Raw genomic sequence first — 15,750 nt, 5'->3', positions numbered from 1 at the left:
AATTTTTATATTTAGAAGGGCCTCGTGACTCAGAGCTCTTATTTCAAATCCCGACTAGCATTAATCTTCTGATTTTCTTTTTATATCAATCAATTGATTCTTAGAATTTTGCTAGGGCTCACACCATGAGCTCTTGGCTCTTTGCTCTTCCGGCCTCGTCATAAGTGCCCAATGAGCTCTTAGCTCTTGTTTTATTGACAGGCTTTTTCGTGGAAAAATAAAATGGGTATTTTTGAAGACTATACTGCCTTTCCATGTCTCTTTACTTTTAGTTGAGAAAACTTTTTTTTGTCAATAATACAACGGTCTCAGCCTTTGTTGGCATTGATTTCGTTGGAAAACGGTTAAAAATTCGAAACTCGCTCTTGCTGCTCTTTGGAGTTGTTTTATATTTTCTATTTATGCCCCATCTCTTTGTTAATCTTGACAGTGCTATCTTAGAATCTTAATTATGCTAATAAAACTTTCGTGAATACTTCTAGATCCTAAATTATGTCTCAGAACTGTTCAAAGTATCTGCCTCCATTCTTTTCCCCTAAAAGTGGTAGGCCTAGTGATCTTTGAAGAACTCGAGTAAAATTTATGTATAAATTTGAATTCGTTTAAAATAGAATTAACCTTAAATTTGCAGGAATGAAACAAAGCCTGAACCCCATTGAAATTGGCATAAGAGAAGAACAGAAAATAGGCCTATGGTAGCCTATTGAAATCATCATTTTTAAAAACCTTAAATAAGAAACTTGCCCCGACTGGATCAAGAAGGAAAGTCAGTCAATGTTCCTATTACCTGAACATTTGTTTTGGGTTGCAAAACTATTGTTAATAGATGTATTTTGACTTTTGGAACATCTTTTCTCTCTTGCAAAACTACCTGAAACTCACCATTATGGAGTTATTATATATTTGCACATTGGGGGGGTATAGCATAGGATATAGGCCTATTAAATTGTGTAATAAAATACAAAATATTCTCTCTGAACCCATCCTCAATTAGTATGTAATTCCCCAAGGAATCCTGTTAGGACCATCCTTATATATAGTATTGATTAACAAAATTGGCAAGATTCCCTCAAATGTGTTAGCATATGGATGACCTGTTGATCCTTGAAGTATGTCATAGAACTATCAAAAATGGCCCCATCAAAAAAATCCTACCCATGTTTTGGATACAGGTGTGAATTTCATATGACAGTAAGTTCAACTTTGTAAATATAATGACAATAAACTTCTTAAAATTCTTGAAATCCACTCCTGTTTTCTCAGACCCTATCCCACCCAAAGTGCTAGTGAGACATGTTATACTCCTCAGTGCCATAAAATTCTAATAATCTTAGGTAGGACATGTATATTTCAAGAATTCTGGACTTTCCAGACAAAGGATAGTCAAAAATAAAAATTTTAAAGTGGTTTAAACTGGTAGATCAACTTTTAAATAGCCAAATGTTGATAACACTTTCACTGTGAATGACAAAGAAATCTTTGTTGAACCATTAAAGCTGAAAGGAAGTAGGCCATTCCAGAAAGCATTTATAGAGAGACTTATATCACGCTATTTTATCATACATTATATTACAGAGACCAAGATCGTATGGTTACACTCCATATGATTATCCAATTTTGTCCCTATACTTGAGGCAATTTCTTCAGTTGTTTGCTTCCACTATCTAAATAGTGTTCTATACCTTTACACATTTAAAAAGTTGATGAGAAACAAAAAAATAAAGTAAAAAGAATAGGCATGTTGAATCAACCAGGAGCTACCTGCTAGTATTCCCCAAGTATTTCAACATGTGTTGAATTGTGTTATGACTTACATTGGAAACAGACAACTTTTTTGTTCTGTCAAATTTGTTGGTCAAAAGGCTCTAATTTGAGAGAATTGGAGTTCTGTACCCTTTTCTGATAAAACTTAAAACTTCTAATCCAACAGTTAGATTTGTAGATATTTTTCCTACATATTGAAACAGTTTTCAAACCAAAAGTCTTTAAATTAAGCCTTCTGGAGTAGAAAAAGTTGTTTTTACAAAATCTGTCAAATCATCAGTACCTTTACCCTAGTCTGATTTGAATCTTAATTCAGGAAAGTATTTGTACTTTACTGAAAACAGTTTTATTTGGAGCTGTGTATTTTCATTTGTTATAACTTCAACAAAAAAGAAAGAAAAACATCATAATAACCAAAATTACAGAAAAGAACTAGTGAATTTAGATATTCAATTTAATATATATTGATATTCATTCCCTAAAGTCTCAGCAATTTTTGATTTATTAATGTTATAAAAGAGAAAGAGTTTTAATTTTTGTTGTTTTGAGTGAAGTCAATATAATGTTCTGGTCTTTAGAGCACTTAGTGAACATTAGCCCCCTATTTCATTTATTCTATTTTGACAACCTGGATGCACTCAAAGTCTTTTGGTCTAGTAGTAAAGACTAGTATGGTAGTTGCAAGTAGTAAAAGCAGTAGTTGCAAGCAGCAGTAGTAGTAGTAAAAACTAGTATGGTAGTTGCAAGTAGTAAAAGCAGTTGCAAGTAGTAAGAGTAGCTGTAAGTGGCAGTAGTAGCCACAAAGTACTAGTATTAGTTATAAGTAGTAGTAGTAGTAGTTGCATGTAGTATAGAGTAAAAGTACCAATGATTTGATAGTTTTTTTCTACCCCAGAAGGCTTAATGTAAAGACTTTTGGTTTGAAAAGGACTTTCAGCATGTAGAAAAAACATCTCAAACCTAACTGTTTGATTTGAAGTTTTTCAGAAAAGGGTATAAAACTTTGATTTTCCTAGTTTGGAGAGTTTTCACCTATAAATTCAACAGAACAAAAAAGTTACCTGTTTTTGACACAAGTTGGAACCCAATTTGACACATGTTGAAATACTTGGGGAATACTTGTGGGCGACTCCTGGTGGATTCAACATGGCTATTCTTTTTACTTTATTTTTTCGTTTTTCTTCAACCATTTTTAATGTGTAAATATATAAAACTGTATTCAAATTGTGGAAGCAAGAAAATGAAAAAATTTTCTTAGGTACAGTGATAAAGCTGAATAACCATATGGAGTGTAATTGTGAGAACTAGGTCTCTATAATATAATGTGTGATATACTAGTGTAATATAGGTCTCTATAAATGCTATCTGGAATGGCCCACTTCCTCTCAGCTTTCATGGTTCAGCAGAGATTTCTATGTTGTTCACTGTGAAAGTGTTGTCAATATTTGGCTAATTCAAAGGTAATCTACCATTTTAATCCACTTTAAAAATTTTAGGTTTGATTATCCTTTGTCTGGAAAGTCCAGAATTCTTTAAATATGGATCTTCTATTGAAGATTATTAGAAGTTGTGACACCAAGGAGTTCAATATGTTTCATTAGCATTTTGGGTTGGATAGGGTCTAAGAAGATGGGAGTGAATTTCAAGAATTTTAAGGAGTTTATTTTCATTATATTTGACTTATTGGAATTTACTTTCATATGAAATTCTTAGCTTTATCCAAAACATGGGTAGGATTTTCATAGGGTCGTTTGTGATAGTTCTATGACATACTTCAAGGATCAGCAGTTCATCTACATATTAACACCTTTAAGAGAATCTTACCAATTTCATTAATCAATACTACATGTAAGAATGTTCGTAACAAGGTTCTTTGAGGATATCAACGCTAATTAAGGAGAGGTTCAGAGAGAATGTTTTGTATTATACAGCTAGGGATCTATTTGAAATAAAGCAGATATAAAATTTACTAAGAGAGGTTTCCTTCAAATTTATTCAGTGATAAATGAACTAGGGTGTTGTGATCAACTGAGTCAAATGCTTAAAAATATGAACATAACATGAGGCCAAGCAGCAGTTTCTCATATGATGGAAAAATCTAGCATCTAGCATTAAATCAGTAAAACTACGATTTAAAAAAAAATTGAAGTTTCTTCATGTGAAATATTATTACAAGTAGTAATCATCAAAATCTGTCATTGTTGAGACAGTACCCATAAATTTGACAACTATATTTTTGTCAGAGGACCCTTGAATCTCGACACCTATTGTTTCTTATCTGTTTTATATGTTCAGTGAATTTTTGACCAAGTCACCTCTATTTTGACATAAGAACCTGTTGCTGTCTGTCGAAAATTTCGATAAGGCTTCAGTAAATAGAAATAGTAGTAATTGCAAGTAGTTGTAGTAGTAGTATTTACAAATACTATTAATAGTAATCACAAATAAAAGTAGCACTTGTAGTAGTAATAGTACTAATGTGGATATTGTCTAATGGTTAGTCAAACATCCCCTTACTGGGCAGTTGAAGTCACAGTCAAAGATGTAGTCGCAATTGCAGTACTAGAAGTAGTCATTGCTGCAAGTAGTTTAGGTTGCAAATAACTGCAGTCACAAGCAGGAATCCACTACTACTCTCATTATGCAAGTCAAATTTGGCTTTTTTCTGAATGTCCTGTTGAATTTTTCTGATCTGAAATATTGTTTAAACAATGGCATGCTAAAGTTTCTATCAAAGTATGAAGGATTGTGGAAAAAACTGATTGTTTGAAGTAATATTGAAGAATTAAATAACTGTATATAGTTGTTTATAATATACAGAAATATAGAATATATATATACAATTACAATATAGAATTATATAGAACCGTATATAATTTTTAAAACTAGGAAAAGTTTATGTTTCAACTCATAAGGAAAGAGACATCCTTATGTAGTTATCCCGTTTTTGACGGTTATGGATGAAAAAAAAAACGCATGAAAAGTCAGCAAAATTTATGTAACCAAGCAGCATAAAAAGGTTTAGATTTCATTTCAAGGTATAGTTGTCTTTGAGAATCTATATAATGTCAATTTTTGTGTTTCAGAATGTCAAAAATGTGGCACTGCCTTAAGAACTTTAGAATTTTGAAACAATCAAAAGAAAAACCTTAGAAAACCATGGTCTTCAGATATGAATAGGCCTAAGATATATCCAGGTGAAAAATATTTTTAGTGTGATTGCCTTGTCAATTTAAAGGTTCTCTTTTCCATATGATCTCTTTGCTCTACTACATATGGTATTTACAAATGTTTTTCATTTGTTTGATTAACCGTGTATAAAAGGGTTATAGAGAATGTGTTTGTCAATGATACTCAGAAATTAAAAAAAAAAAGATATTGATCCTTGAAAGTCACCACAAAAGGTGCCAAATAGACGTTATGTATAGCCTACTTTATATACAGCCTACTATGTAGTTATACTACTTTGTGTTTTGTTCTGTTCATAAAAAGTTAAAATTCTCCAGAGCCACTAATAGTATTGGGCACTAAATGGACTTTTCTCTTGCTGAGCCTTTTTGACAGGGATGGGTAGCACCCAACCTTGCCTCAACAGGGGTCAATCGCACGGCCCCATATTTCCAAGGAGAGGATCGATCCCCACAGGGTGATTCTAATCATAAAATTATTTCTTTATTCCTTAAAGTCTCAAATTTCAGGTCAGATATTTTGATAAATCCAGAAATTTGTGCAATCAAAAACCCCTTCAAACACAAATCAAACAATTTTGTCAACAATGGACGGAAGCTTGAACCCTTATTTAAAAAGGCCTGTCTATGACAGTAGTATTGGAGAAGCTACACAGGATATTACTAGAAGAGGATTTCAAGCAAATGTTAAGAACTTGAGAAACATAGATGATATAAGTTCTAGGTAGGGTATAATGTTAACTGCTAGATAGTAATTCACTTAACAAAATTTAACAATAATTGGGTAATGATGCATTTTGATTATTTTTAACTTGTTTATTATGAGGACATAAGTTAAGGTAAACTTGTTGAAAGGCTTTTATCTAGGACAGCCTCTGTTTATTATTTGTGTCTTCTTCTTTCTTTTGAAAAAAAAGAAGAAAAAACATCTGGAATCCGCAATAGACTCCTTTTGGCTTCTAGGAGGCTTCTTCTAAATACACAATTAAAAAATCAAAAATCAGTACAATCATCAGATAAACAAAAAGGCTCTATTTTTTTTTTTTGTTCTGCAATTTTTAAGGAATATAGTACTCTTGGTTGACATGTAAGAAAAACAATAACACAGAACAAACGGAAAAAAAGAGACAATGGAATTGGATAGCTTGTGGGAAGTACTAGTACTCGAACTGCCTTCCTGTTCATTTTGAAAAAAAAACGTTTTCATAAATAAATGAATTGTAATTGAAGTGCAAAATGAATATAAGTTGCTATCATTGAATAAGTGAAACCCAAAATGAACTGCAGTTACACTAAATAATCAACATAAAATTAAAACAAACAGAAACTAAAGCAAACAGGAGCAGGGATAATGCCCCATGTGTCGTGTAAAGACAAGAACGTTGAAAAAAAACGCTTTCCACAAATGAAGTTTTTCAAGGAAAGTCAAGAGCTACATTAAACTTATGAAAACTGGAATAAAGTGAAATTCTAATTGAAGTGTAAAAATGAATATAAATTACTATCATTAAGTAAGTGAAACCCAAAATAAACAGCATTTGCACTAAATAATCAACTTAAAATCAAAACAAACAGGAGCAGGGATAATGCCGTGTAAAGACCAGAACGTCACTTGCGCTTTACTGAAAACAATTCTTATTTCAAGCTCTTATTTTTGTCATAAATCATATTAACCAAGATTACTGAAAAGATATGATGAATTGCAGATTGACAGCTTAATTTATGTTGTATTCATTCCTGAAAGTCTCAGCAATTTTGAATTTATTAACGTTATAACATATATAAAGTTTAAAATGTAAGTGCAAATGATGTTCTGACTTTTATAAGGCATGGGGGGGTGTTAACCCAGCTACTGTTGTAGTTTCTTTTCATTTTATGTTTAGCTTTATTTTTTTATGGTAATTTCTGTTTGTTTTGGGTTGCATTTGTTTATTGATTGTGATTTATTTTCACACTTTGTTCTACATTTGAGTTGCTATTTGACTTTTTGTCCGCTTGTTTATAGTAGCCTTTTACTTTCTTTTAATAACTTCATTTGTGAAAATAGGCGTTCTTTACAATTAATTTCTGTTTTTTTTTTATTTCATAATTTTTCATTGGATAATGAATAGAATATTCATAAAACTTTTTTTCGGTTTTAAGAATCAAAATTTTGGATCAAAAAATTTTTTCAATAAATTTTGCTAATAGCTTTGTTCTATAACTTCGGATGGATTGGTGTGTGGAATACTATTCAAATAAATTGATTAGAAATTCGCATGATATTTGGGCGTCTATAGGGTTCAAGGAATTTTGACCTTGTTTTAGTTTTGTGTTTTGATTTAGTTCCTACCCTCCATCCTAACATTACTTGTAATTTTCACTCTTTATAACTTTAGCCTTAGTGGTAGTGGTAGTAGTAGTAGTAGTAGTAAATTTGAACTTAGTTGGTTTGGTTAGCTCAACATGCCTTTGAAGTTTCCACTTAGTACTGTAAGCCGTCACTGAGATGTTGCTTATATGCCAATCAGACAATGTACATGAACATAGTCTGTTTGTTTTAGTTCTGTATCTCCCTCAACAGTCCCTCAAGGTTTTACCTTAATACCCTTAGCCTTTGAAGTAGTAGTAGCATTAATAATAGTGGTGGTAGTAGCAATAGTATGTATGTTTAGTCTTTTGGTTAGTTTAACATCCCCTTCAGCATATCCTGAAAGTTTCAACTTTATACTTTAAGTCGTTCCTGAGACATGGCGGATACGCCCTTTTGACAACGTTTGTGCATATAGCATGCTCTGGCTTAGCTCAATACCCCCTCAACATTCCCTGATAGTTTCAACTTAACATCCTTAGCCTTCTTGGAGACCCATTGTCAAGCATGTCCCCATTTCCCAATAACATATCCTATATGTAAACAATAGGTAATTTTGAATAACTTAAAACCCTTGCCCCAAGGGCTGTGGGGATCATTTAATTCCCAGAGCTATGATAAATTATGTTGAACAGAATAGATATAAGGTAAATTTTGGTTGGACGGTTATAAGGTTTATTGTTTGCAACAGCGGTATTACTTACTTTACATTTGATAATAGTAGCTATGATAACTATTACAAGCAATGTGACACGGAGATTAGCACAGTCGGTTTGGACTGTGAAGTTTAGTTACCTTTACCTGTTTCTTTACCTTTACTGAGCAATTTTGCTTCTAAAATAGCTCTTTGAATTGTCTAATAAAAGTACATATTTTTTTTTTCTCTCAGGGATATTCCATCAATGCATGCTTTCCCAAAGCCTGGAGGACCTAATACAATTGTATTATATGAGAAAGATGGCTATTTTACACACGTCCCCTCTGGTAGCTTGGAAGCGACTAGGAATCCGTATCTGGTATGTTCCTACTTCAATATATACTTATTTTTATTAAGTATTATCTATTTTTATTTATAGTGCGTCTTTTACTTGAATTCTAGTCTTTTATTTTAGTCATAGTCACGTAATATGGCTTGTTATTCCTCTTTTTGTTCTATTGTATTATTTAATATGATAGATATTATATTTATTTATTATATTATACGAAATATGATATTATATCAAACATCTATCTTATTTGATTAAAAAATAAAACAATAATGTCTTGGGTGATTCTGAAGAGCTAGTATTTTTGCTAATGTTGCCTAGCGATGTATTTCTATTATGACCCTCTAGAAGGAGTAGAAATTGAAATTTTTACAAGATTTGCCTATTAAATGACTGAGAACTGTGTCTTAGAAATTATTTATATTTAGGAGTGGAATAATCATACGAAAAGAAATTGTCCGTATTTCCGTTGAAATATTCGATTTTGTGTCTAAACGTTCAAGGGTATATTCGGTTTTTTTCGGGGGGGGGGGGTGTTTTTTGTTGGGAGTGGGGGTACAGACAAAGCTTTAAAAACGCATCAAAAATATGTATATATGCATTTTTGCCACTTTTTTCCGGGTCAAATTTTTTTTTTGGGGGGGGGGAGGTCAAACGCACTCCCCTGGGTACGGGCTTTCAAACGTTACTGTATTCTTCTAGATCTCTTCTATAATTGACTAGGATAGATTTTTAAAGATTTGTATCATATTCCTGGCCAAAATTTAACTATAGGTCACTAGAAGCTTTCGAATTCTAAATTACTCTAAAGATAGAAAAACAGAAAATTTTTAGGTGTCTCCTGAATTATGACTGACACTGAATTATACCTGGCAGTACATATGTACAATTTCCTATCTTGTTTCACTTTTTGTGATGGCTAATCAAACGTCTCTATATAGTAAAATAATTTTGCTACGAGCCTAGTGAATTCGCAATGTAAATTTGTAACTTGCTTGTATTGTAAGTGAGGTTTTAGGTATAGGCCTACCTTTTTTTACGTTATAATCCTTAAATAGCAAAGTTTGAACATCATAAAAAAAGTCTATTTAGAAATTTAAAAATGCTCGTTTTCAAATCCAAGTTCGAATCTACGAAGAATATAGGATCTAGGACACCATTAAAGAGCAGATCTTTTAAATGGGATTTTAATGCACAGGACAGAATTTTAAATGCATTTTTGTTGTTACAATATTAAAAGCATAATAATTAATATAATTTTATTGTTTCTCTTAAATGAAGCGTCAGCACTCACGAAGTTTTTTTTCTCTTAAAGTTCTTGCTAAAGTAAAGATTTCTGAGATAGGCTATGAATAGCGGACATATTCAACATTTGCCTATGTGCATGAACCTACCATAAGTAGTACGTTTAATAGGCAGAATGTTCATGACAAAGCATTTCTTCTACGCCTAGTCTACACGGTCTGAAGAACGTCTCCTAAACCTCCATTACCCGGTCCAACATTTGCTAAGTTATCTGGGTTAAGGCAAATGTTGTCCTAACCCAGATAACTTAGCAAATGTTGGACCGGGTAATGGATTACCCTATTTGACCCCCCCCCCCCGTGAAGTTTTGTCCAACTCGTAAAAAAGTAACAAAAATACATGTTAATAATTTTTGCTGCGTTCTGTAAAGTCTTTTGTACCCCCTCCCCCCCCTAAAAAACAAAAATCATAGACACGTTGTGATCTATGTGTAAGACGTTGGAATGTAGCTGTGAGGATTTGTGTCTCCATATCGGTAGCGTTGGTAGACTAAAGCCACGAACGGAAAATACACCTCCATGCTGTTGCAATCTGGTGAGATGATTACTTCCAAGGCCAGCATAGCGTCCCATCCCAAATTAAGACATGCTATGACAAAATAGAAAAAATTGCGGTTATAGACAAAAATTTTTTCATTTTCCTGTGAAGAGATTCCTTAAAAAAATATGGAATGGGGGGGGAAGAGGACATGTAGGTATTGTTATCACGCCGTGCTACTTTTATTTTAAGGGGTAATTAAGAGACCGAATCATTACAATGTAATTCAAATGTCATATATCTCACAAAAATAGTTTAAATGCATACCCTGATATGTTCACAGAAATTAATTTTGGTAGGGGGGTTATAAACTAAAAACGGAAAAAAATTAAAAAGATTATATCAAAAATACTAGAAATCATCAGAGCTACCCCTTTCTCTCCCCTTCACACGTGTCTGTGCTTAGTGATATTGGAATGAGTTTTTTTTCCGTAACTAGATAGATCATTTCAAACTCCTGTTTTTGATAAACAAGCTCCACGAACTAGACGGCGAAACTGTTGATAAAAAAATAATTAAATAAATCTTTCTTTTTGAACAATAACGCAATATATATATCTTAGATTGTAGCATACTTTTTTTCACTATGATTTTTCTGCAAATGATTTTTTGCCTCTGAAACTGACTTTGTAATATTTGCACCTCCCGATCCAGCATTGCACACGAAACAGGCATAACTGGTCAGAGATCATGATTTCTTCTCCCACTTATGGAAAAGATTCCATAGAAAATTCCTATTACAGTTATGACAGAGCACCTTGGGTGGGTGGATGGGTGGAGCTTTTGGAATACTGTCCTTAGGGTAGAGAAAGGGAAGGCTATTGATAATTAGGACTGGAGATTCTCTGAAGAATTTATAGGAGGATTTTTGTAGCTAGGGAGTCTTCAACTTCTGTCGTCGGGAGAATGAACTCTCCGTCTTGAACTGTTGAAGCTCTCCTGGTATAGTGGTCAATACAAGATCATGTATTCTGTCGAACTCAAAGTCTGTATAGTAGTTTCAAAACAACTTGGAGTTGAACGTATGCTTGTAGTTCTAATAATTCAGTAAAAGAGTCCTGTATTACAATACAGGTGCTTATGATTATTTTAAAAATAATTGTGAACCAGTGACATTACAAGTAATGGTCAAATCCATAACCTTAAAAAAGAAAACTTAACATAAAGTACTTCAAGGGAGCAAGAAGCCCCTAAGCTCGAATTTTGCCAAGGATGGTACCATTAAATTTTTTCTCAACACCCCCTTCAAATCCAACCTTTCCTATCGTTACAACAAATTCCCAAGCCCCAAAACAATTCCACGAATAATCTTAATTTTTGCAACTTTTCTCAAAGTCAGTACTTGTTTTTAAAATATTACAGTAACTCCAAATCTATAACTTTTTTTCGGCGCTTTGTTGTTTTGTTTGTAGATTTTTTATTTTCTTTGGCCCGCCGTGCAAAAAGTGGGGTAGCATCGTAGCAATGCTACTTGGCAATTTTCATGGCCTAGTGAAATTTGTTAACAGATTTTGTCTGAAAATACCAATGCTTCCATTATCCCTGAATTTTGCTACTGGCAGCTTTGGAACTTTTTCCACACCTGTCTTTGGCCTTTTTGCTACTTTTTCCACACCTGTCTTTGGCCTTTTTGCTACTTTTTCCACACCTGTCTTTGGCCTTTTTGCTACTTTCTCCACACCTGTCTTTGGCCTTTTTGCTAGTTTTTCCACACCTGTCTTTGGCCTTTTTGCTACTCTTTACAATGGGAGACCACGGAATCAAATGAGGAGGAAGACTCTCCTTTACTTAGATTATGCTAATGATTTAAGCATCCTAGATGAAAGTGTGAGCAAAATGAATGATCTTTTATAGGTTTTGCGAGTTCAGAGTGGTAGAATAGGTTTGAAAATTAATGTTAAGAAGACTAAGTCTCTAAGGCTAGAAATAAGTGAAGATGAAAAGGTGACGTTGGGTAATGAAAAGATTGATCATGTGGGCAGCTTCACTTACCTTGGCAGTATTATTAGGAAAGACGGTGGGAGCAGTGAAGATGTTAATAGTAGAACAGCCAAGGCTCAGTTTTTTTTAACAATTAAAAAGAGTTTGAAAGAATGGAAGATAAGTCTGCAAACCAAGATTACAATATTGGAAGGTACAGTGTTGACAACTGTCAAATATGGCTCTGAAGCATGGGCACTCCGAAAAGCGGATGAAGATTTACAAGATGTTTTCCAGAGAAATTATCTACGGATTGTTCTGGGTACCTGGCTGACTGATCGTATTTCAAACAGTAGGCTGTACGAAAAGTGTGGTTCAATCCTGCTTTCTAGTGCAATAATGAAAGAAAGGTTGAGATGGGTAGGGCACGTTCTGCGGATGAAGAATGACAGATTTCCGAAGATTGTTTTTTTTTCGGCCAACCGTCTAGGGCTAAATGGAAAGAAGGTCGTCCTCGTCTGGGGTGAGAAGATGTCATAAAGAAAGATTTAAGAGTTGTTAGTAGTAGTTGTAGTTACTTAGTTCAGAAAGGCAGAATCTAACTCTTTAGCCTTACGTAATATATTAGCCTTTTTGAACAATTTGCTTTGATTCCTTGCTAGATCTGCTTACCTGAATAGAGGAGGAGGAAGTGCTGGAATCCTCTAAAGGTTTCCCCTAAAACTACTCTCTCAGAAAAATGGGAAATACAACTTCATATTTGTGTGTGTTTCATTTCCCATTCGTTAGAAAAAAATTTCAAATCGTCTAAAAAATACAATGTCCTTTTGCATTGCAGTACAACTTTTTGAAAGTCTTTTTGTTTATTTTTCAGACCGATTACCCCGAAATTTCCTTGAGCAAAGAGGCTTTGAAGGGCTCATCGAGAGATAGCTTACAATCTGTATTTCTTGTGCATCATGATTCAACCTTAAAAAACATTCTAGTAGCATGGTATGTTTGCTCATTTTTCAGTTTCTACTCACTATTGTTGTTTAATTGAAATTCTTTAGGCCTACTCTTTTGTTGAGTCAAGTATTAAGGGTTACCTAAACGCGTAGATAAATAGAATATGTATTAACCCCTTTACTATATCTAGATATTTGCTCATATATGTTTATGTTTGTATATGTTTATGTTTATGTATGTTTATGTTTCTACTCACTATTGTTGTTTAATTGAAATTCTTTAGGCCCACTCTTCTGTTGAGTCAAGTGTTAAGGGTTACCGAAACGCATGTATAAATAAAATATGTATTAACCCCTTTACTATATCTAGATATTTGCTCTTTTATGGTTATGTATGTTTATTATGTTTATGTATGGTATGTTTGCTCATTTTTCAGTTTCTACTCACTGTTGTTGTTTAATCGAAATTCTTTAGGCCTACTCTTTTGTTGAGTTAGTGTTGAGGGTTACCTAAACGCATAGATAAATAGAATATGCATTAACCACTTTGCTATGTCTAATCTCGTAGTTACATAGTTTGATATTGCAGACAGCTACAGTGAATAATTTCTTATGCCACACTGGTTTTCTATTTATAAATGAACTAAGATAACGAAATATTAAAACTGGAAAAAGTTTAATAAAGACATTGAAAAAAATAAATGCTAATTTCACGTCTAGGAGCCTAATCAAGAGAAAAAAAAAGAAAACTAGAATAGAAAGCTAAAACAACAAGAAACTGGCATAAAATAACAGGTTATACATAAAAAAGAATAAAGGAAAAAAGAAAAAAAGTCAGCTTCGATGTATACAAGACTAAGGACCTACTATTCTCGCGTCGATATCCAGACCTTATATTCAATAGTGGAGCTATCAAGAAAGTTGACTCACTTCGTCTCTTGGGATTAATATGTCCTTGGACGTCTCTTGGGCACGCATCTCGATTTGGTTCGATTCTCATTCGTAAGAAAACTCGATGTGGCTCTTTGTTCTAAAAATATGTTACCACCGAGCTTGATTAGGCCCTCAAAACGAGCTGTAGTAACGATTGTATTTGCAACCTCTAAATGAGAGACCTAATGTGGTTTCAGTGGTTGTTTTCTATAATTACACCCACCAACCTCCCTCCATTGAGCTATCTAATTGAACCGCTGTTTGTCAACCTAAAATGGTAAACACGTAGAAAGATGGTACGGTTAGATTACCTACGAGAGGAGATATCCCGCATTGAGAGCTTAAAGAACAGCTTTGTAAGATGAGGGATCTCCATATGGAATGGTGTCCCGAGGGATGTTATCCCAATTGAACCCTGAAAAGGGAAGTTGGACAGATACAACTCTAGGTAGAAAGTAGTTGACTAGTGGTACACCAGATCCTGAGTTTTTAGCAGACTGTGCCATGAATTTTGACATGTATAGAATTCCTCTGGCGTTTTTAACGTGTTTCAGTAAAAAAAAAAATTGTAAGAAAAAGGCATAAAATGTTTAAATAAAAAGATTGTTGCGTTGTGAAAACACTACTGCTTTTGCGACTGTTTTTTTCTGGAGCGGTCTACAGCTATAAAGTTGTAAGAAATAAAAACTCAAATTTTGTGTGGGTACGATAGTCGTGAAATGGGGTAGAATACTTCCTATGAATTTTTTTTTAAATTTTTCACTAATTTTCCAGAAAAAAATCGATTTTTTTCCTTATGTTGTACGTGTTATCAAGACAAAACTATCCTGGCTTAGAAGGTACACTTTTTCAGAACAGTTTTATTTCTCACTCAGGCAGAACATCAGATTATCTCCGTTAGAACCGGAGAACAGAACTCCATTTCTCTTCTAGCTTTCTTAGAAATAATTTTGAAAAAGCCGAGGTTGAATGCTGAATTCCAACTTTTCGCTTTGTTTTCTGAAATATTTTCTTTGATGCCTTTTTTATTTCAGTCGAGTAGTACTATGAAAATGCGCGATATTACTTGAACTTCCTTATATACAAAATTGCTACGTTGACTCAGAAATAACTTCCAAAGTTGTCACGACGCATCAAGTTTTTTTGATTTTCTATAGGTAGCTATTTTCCGCATCAAATTTTTTTGATTTTCTATAGGTAGCTATTTTCCGCATCAAATTTTTTTGATTTTCTATAGGTAGCTATTTTCCGCATCAAATTTTTTTGATTTTCTATAGGTAGCTATTTTCCGCATCAAATTTTTTTGATTTTCTATAGGTAGCTATTTTCCGCATCAAATTTTTTTGATTTTCTATAGGTAGCTATTTTCCGCATCAAATTTTTTTGATTTTCTATAGGTAGCTATTTTCCGCATCAAATTTTTTTGATTTTCTATAGGTAGCTATTTTCCGCATCAAATTTTTTTGATTTTCTATAGGTAGCTATTTTCCGCATCAAATTTTTTTGATTTTCTATAGGTAGCTATTTTCCGCATCAAATTTTTTTGATTTTCTATAGGTAGCTATTTTCCGCATCAAATTTTTTCGATTTTCTATAGGTAGCTATTTTCCTAGCAAGGTGTAATTTTTTCATAATCTTGATAGATAGATCTTGATCTTCTAAGATTGTAGCTTACATTGGTTATTCAGAATAAATTTTACTCAAGTAAAATGCCCTAGCCTTGAAGTTTATCTGTTAAGAAGTCAAGGAACTTTGAATACTGACGGAACGTTGCGTTATCTCTTCGACAGCCTAAGAAACATTTCTTTATCTCTCATGGA

At 33.3% G+C, this 15,750-nt stretch overlaps 1 protein-coding gene across 4 annotated transcripts in view; it reads left to right on the top strand.

The window, feature by feature from the left end:
* Positions 1–331: 331 nt before the first annotated feature.
* LOC136027659 (aladin-like) overlaps positions 332–15,750 on the top strand; it is a 53,793-nt gene continuing 38,374 nt past the window's right edge. Inside the window, exons 1-4 of one of the 4 annotated variants that reach the window (XM_065705094.1) lie at positions 332–380; positions 5,463–5,676; positions 8,192–8,318; positions 12,925–13,043. In XM_065705094.1, coding sequence (XP_065561166.1) covers positions 5,540–5,676; positions 8,192–8,318; positions 12,925–13,043 — 383 coding nt within the window. In that variant the 5' untranslated portion in view covers positions 332–380; positions 5,463–5,539. Of the gene's footprint in view, positions 384–525; positions 545–5,462; positions 5,677–8,191; positions 8,319–12,924; positions 13,044–15,750 lie in introns of those variants that run through there. The other 3 variants (XM_065705096.1, XM_065705095.1, XM_065705098.1) reach the window with 3 other exon arrangements.

Source organism: Artemia franciscana, chromosome 5, assembly GCF_032884065.1.
Source record: "Artemia franciscana chromosome 5, ASM3288406v1, whole genome shotgun sequence".
In the NCBI taxonomy this organism is placed as follows: Eukaryota; Metazoa; Arthropoda; class Branchiopoda; order Anostraca; family Artemiidae; genus Artemia; species Artemia franciscana.
This window is presented reverse-complemented; position numbering and strand designations above follow the sequence as displayed.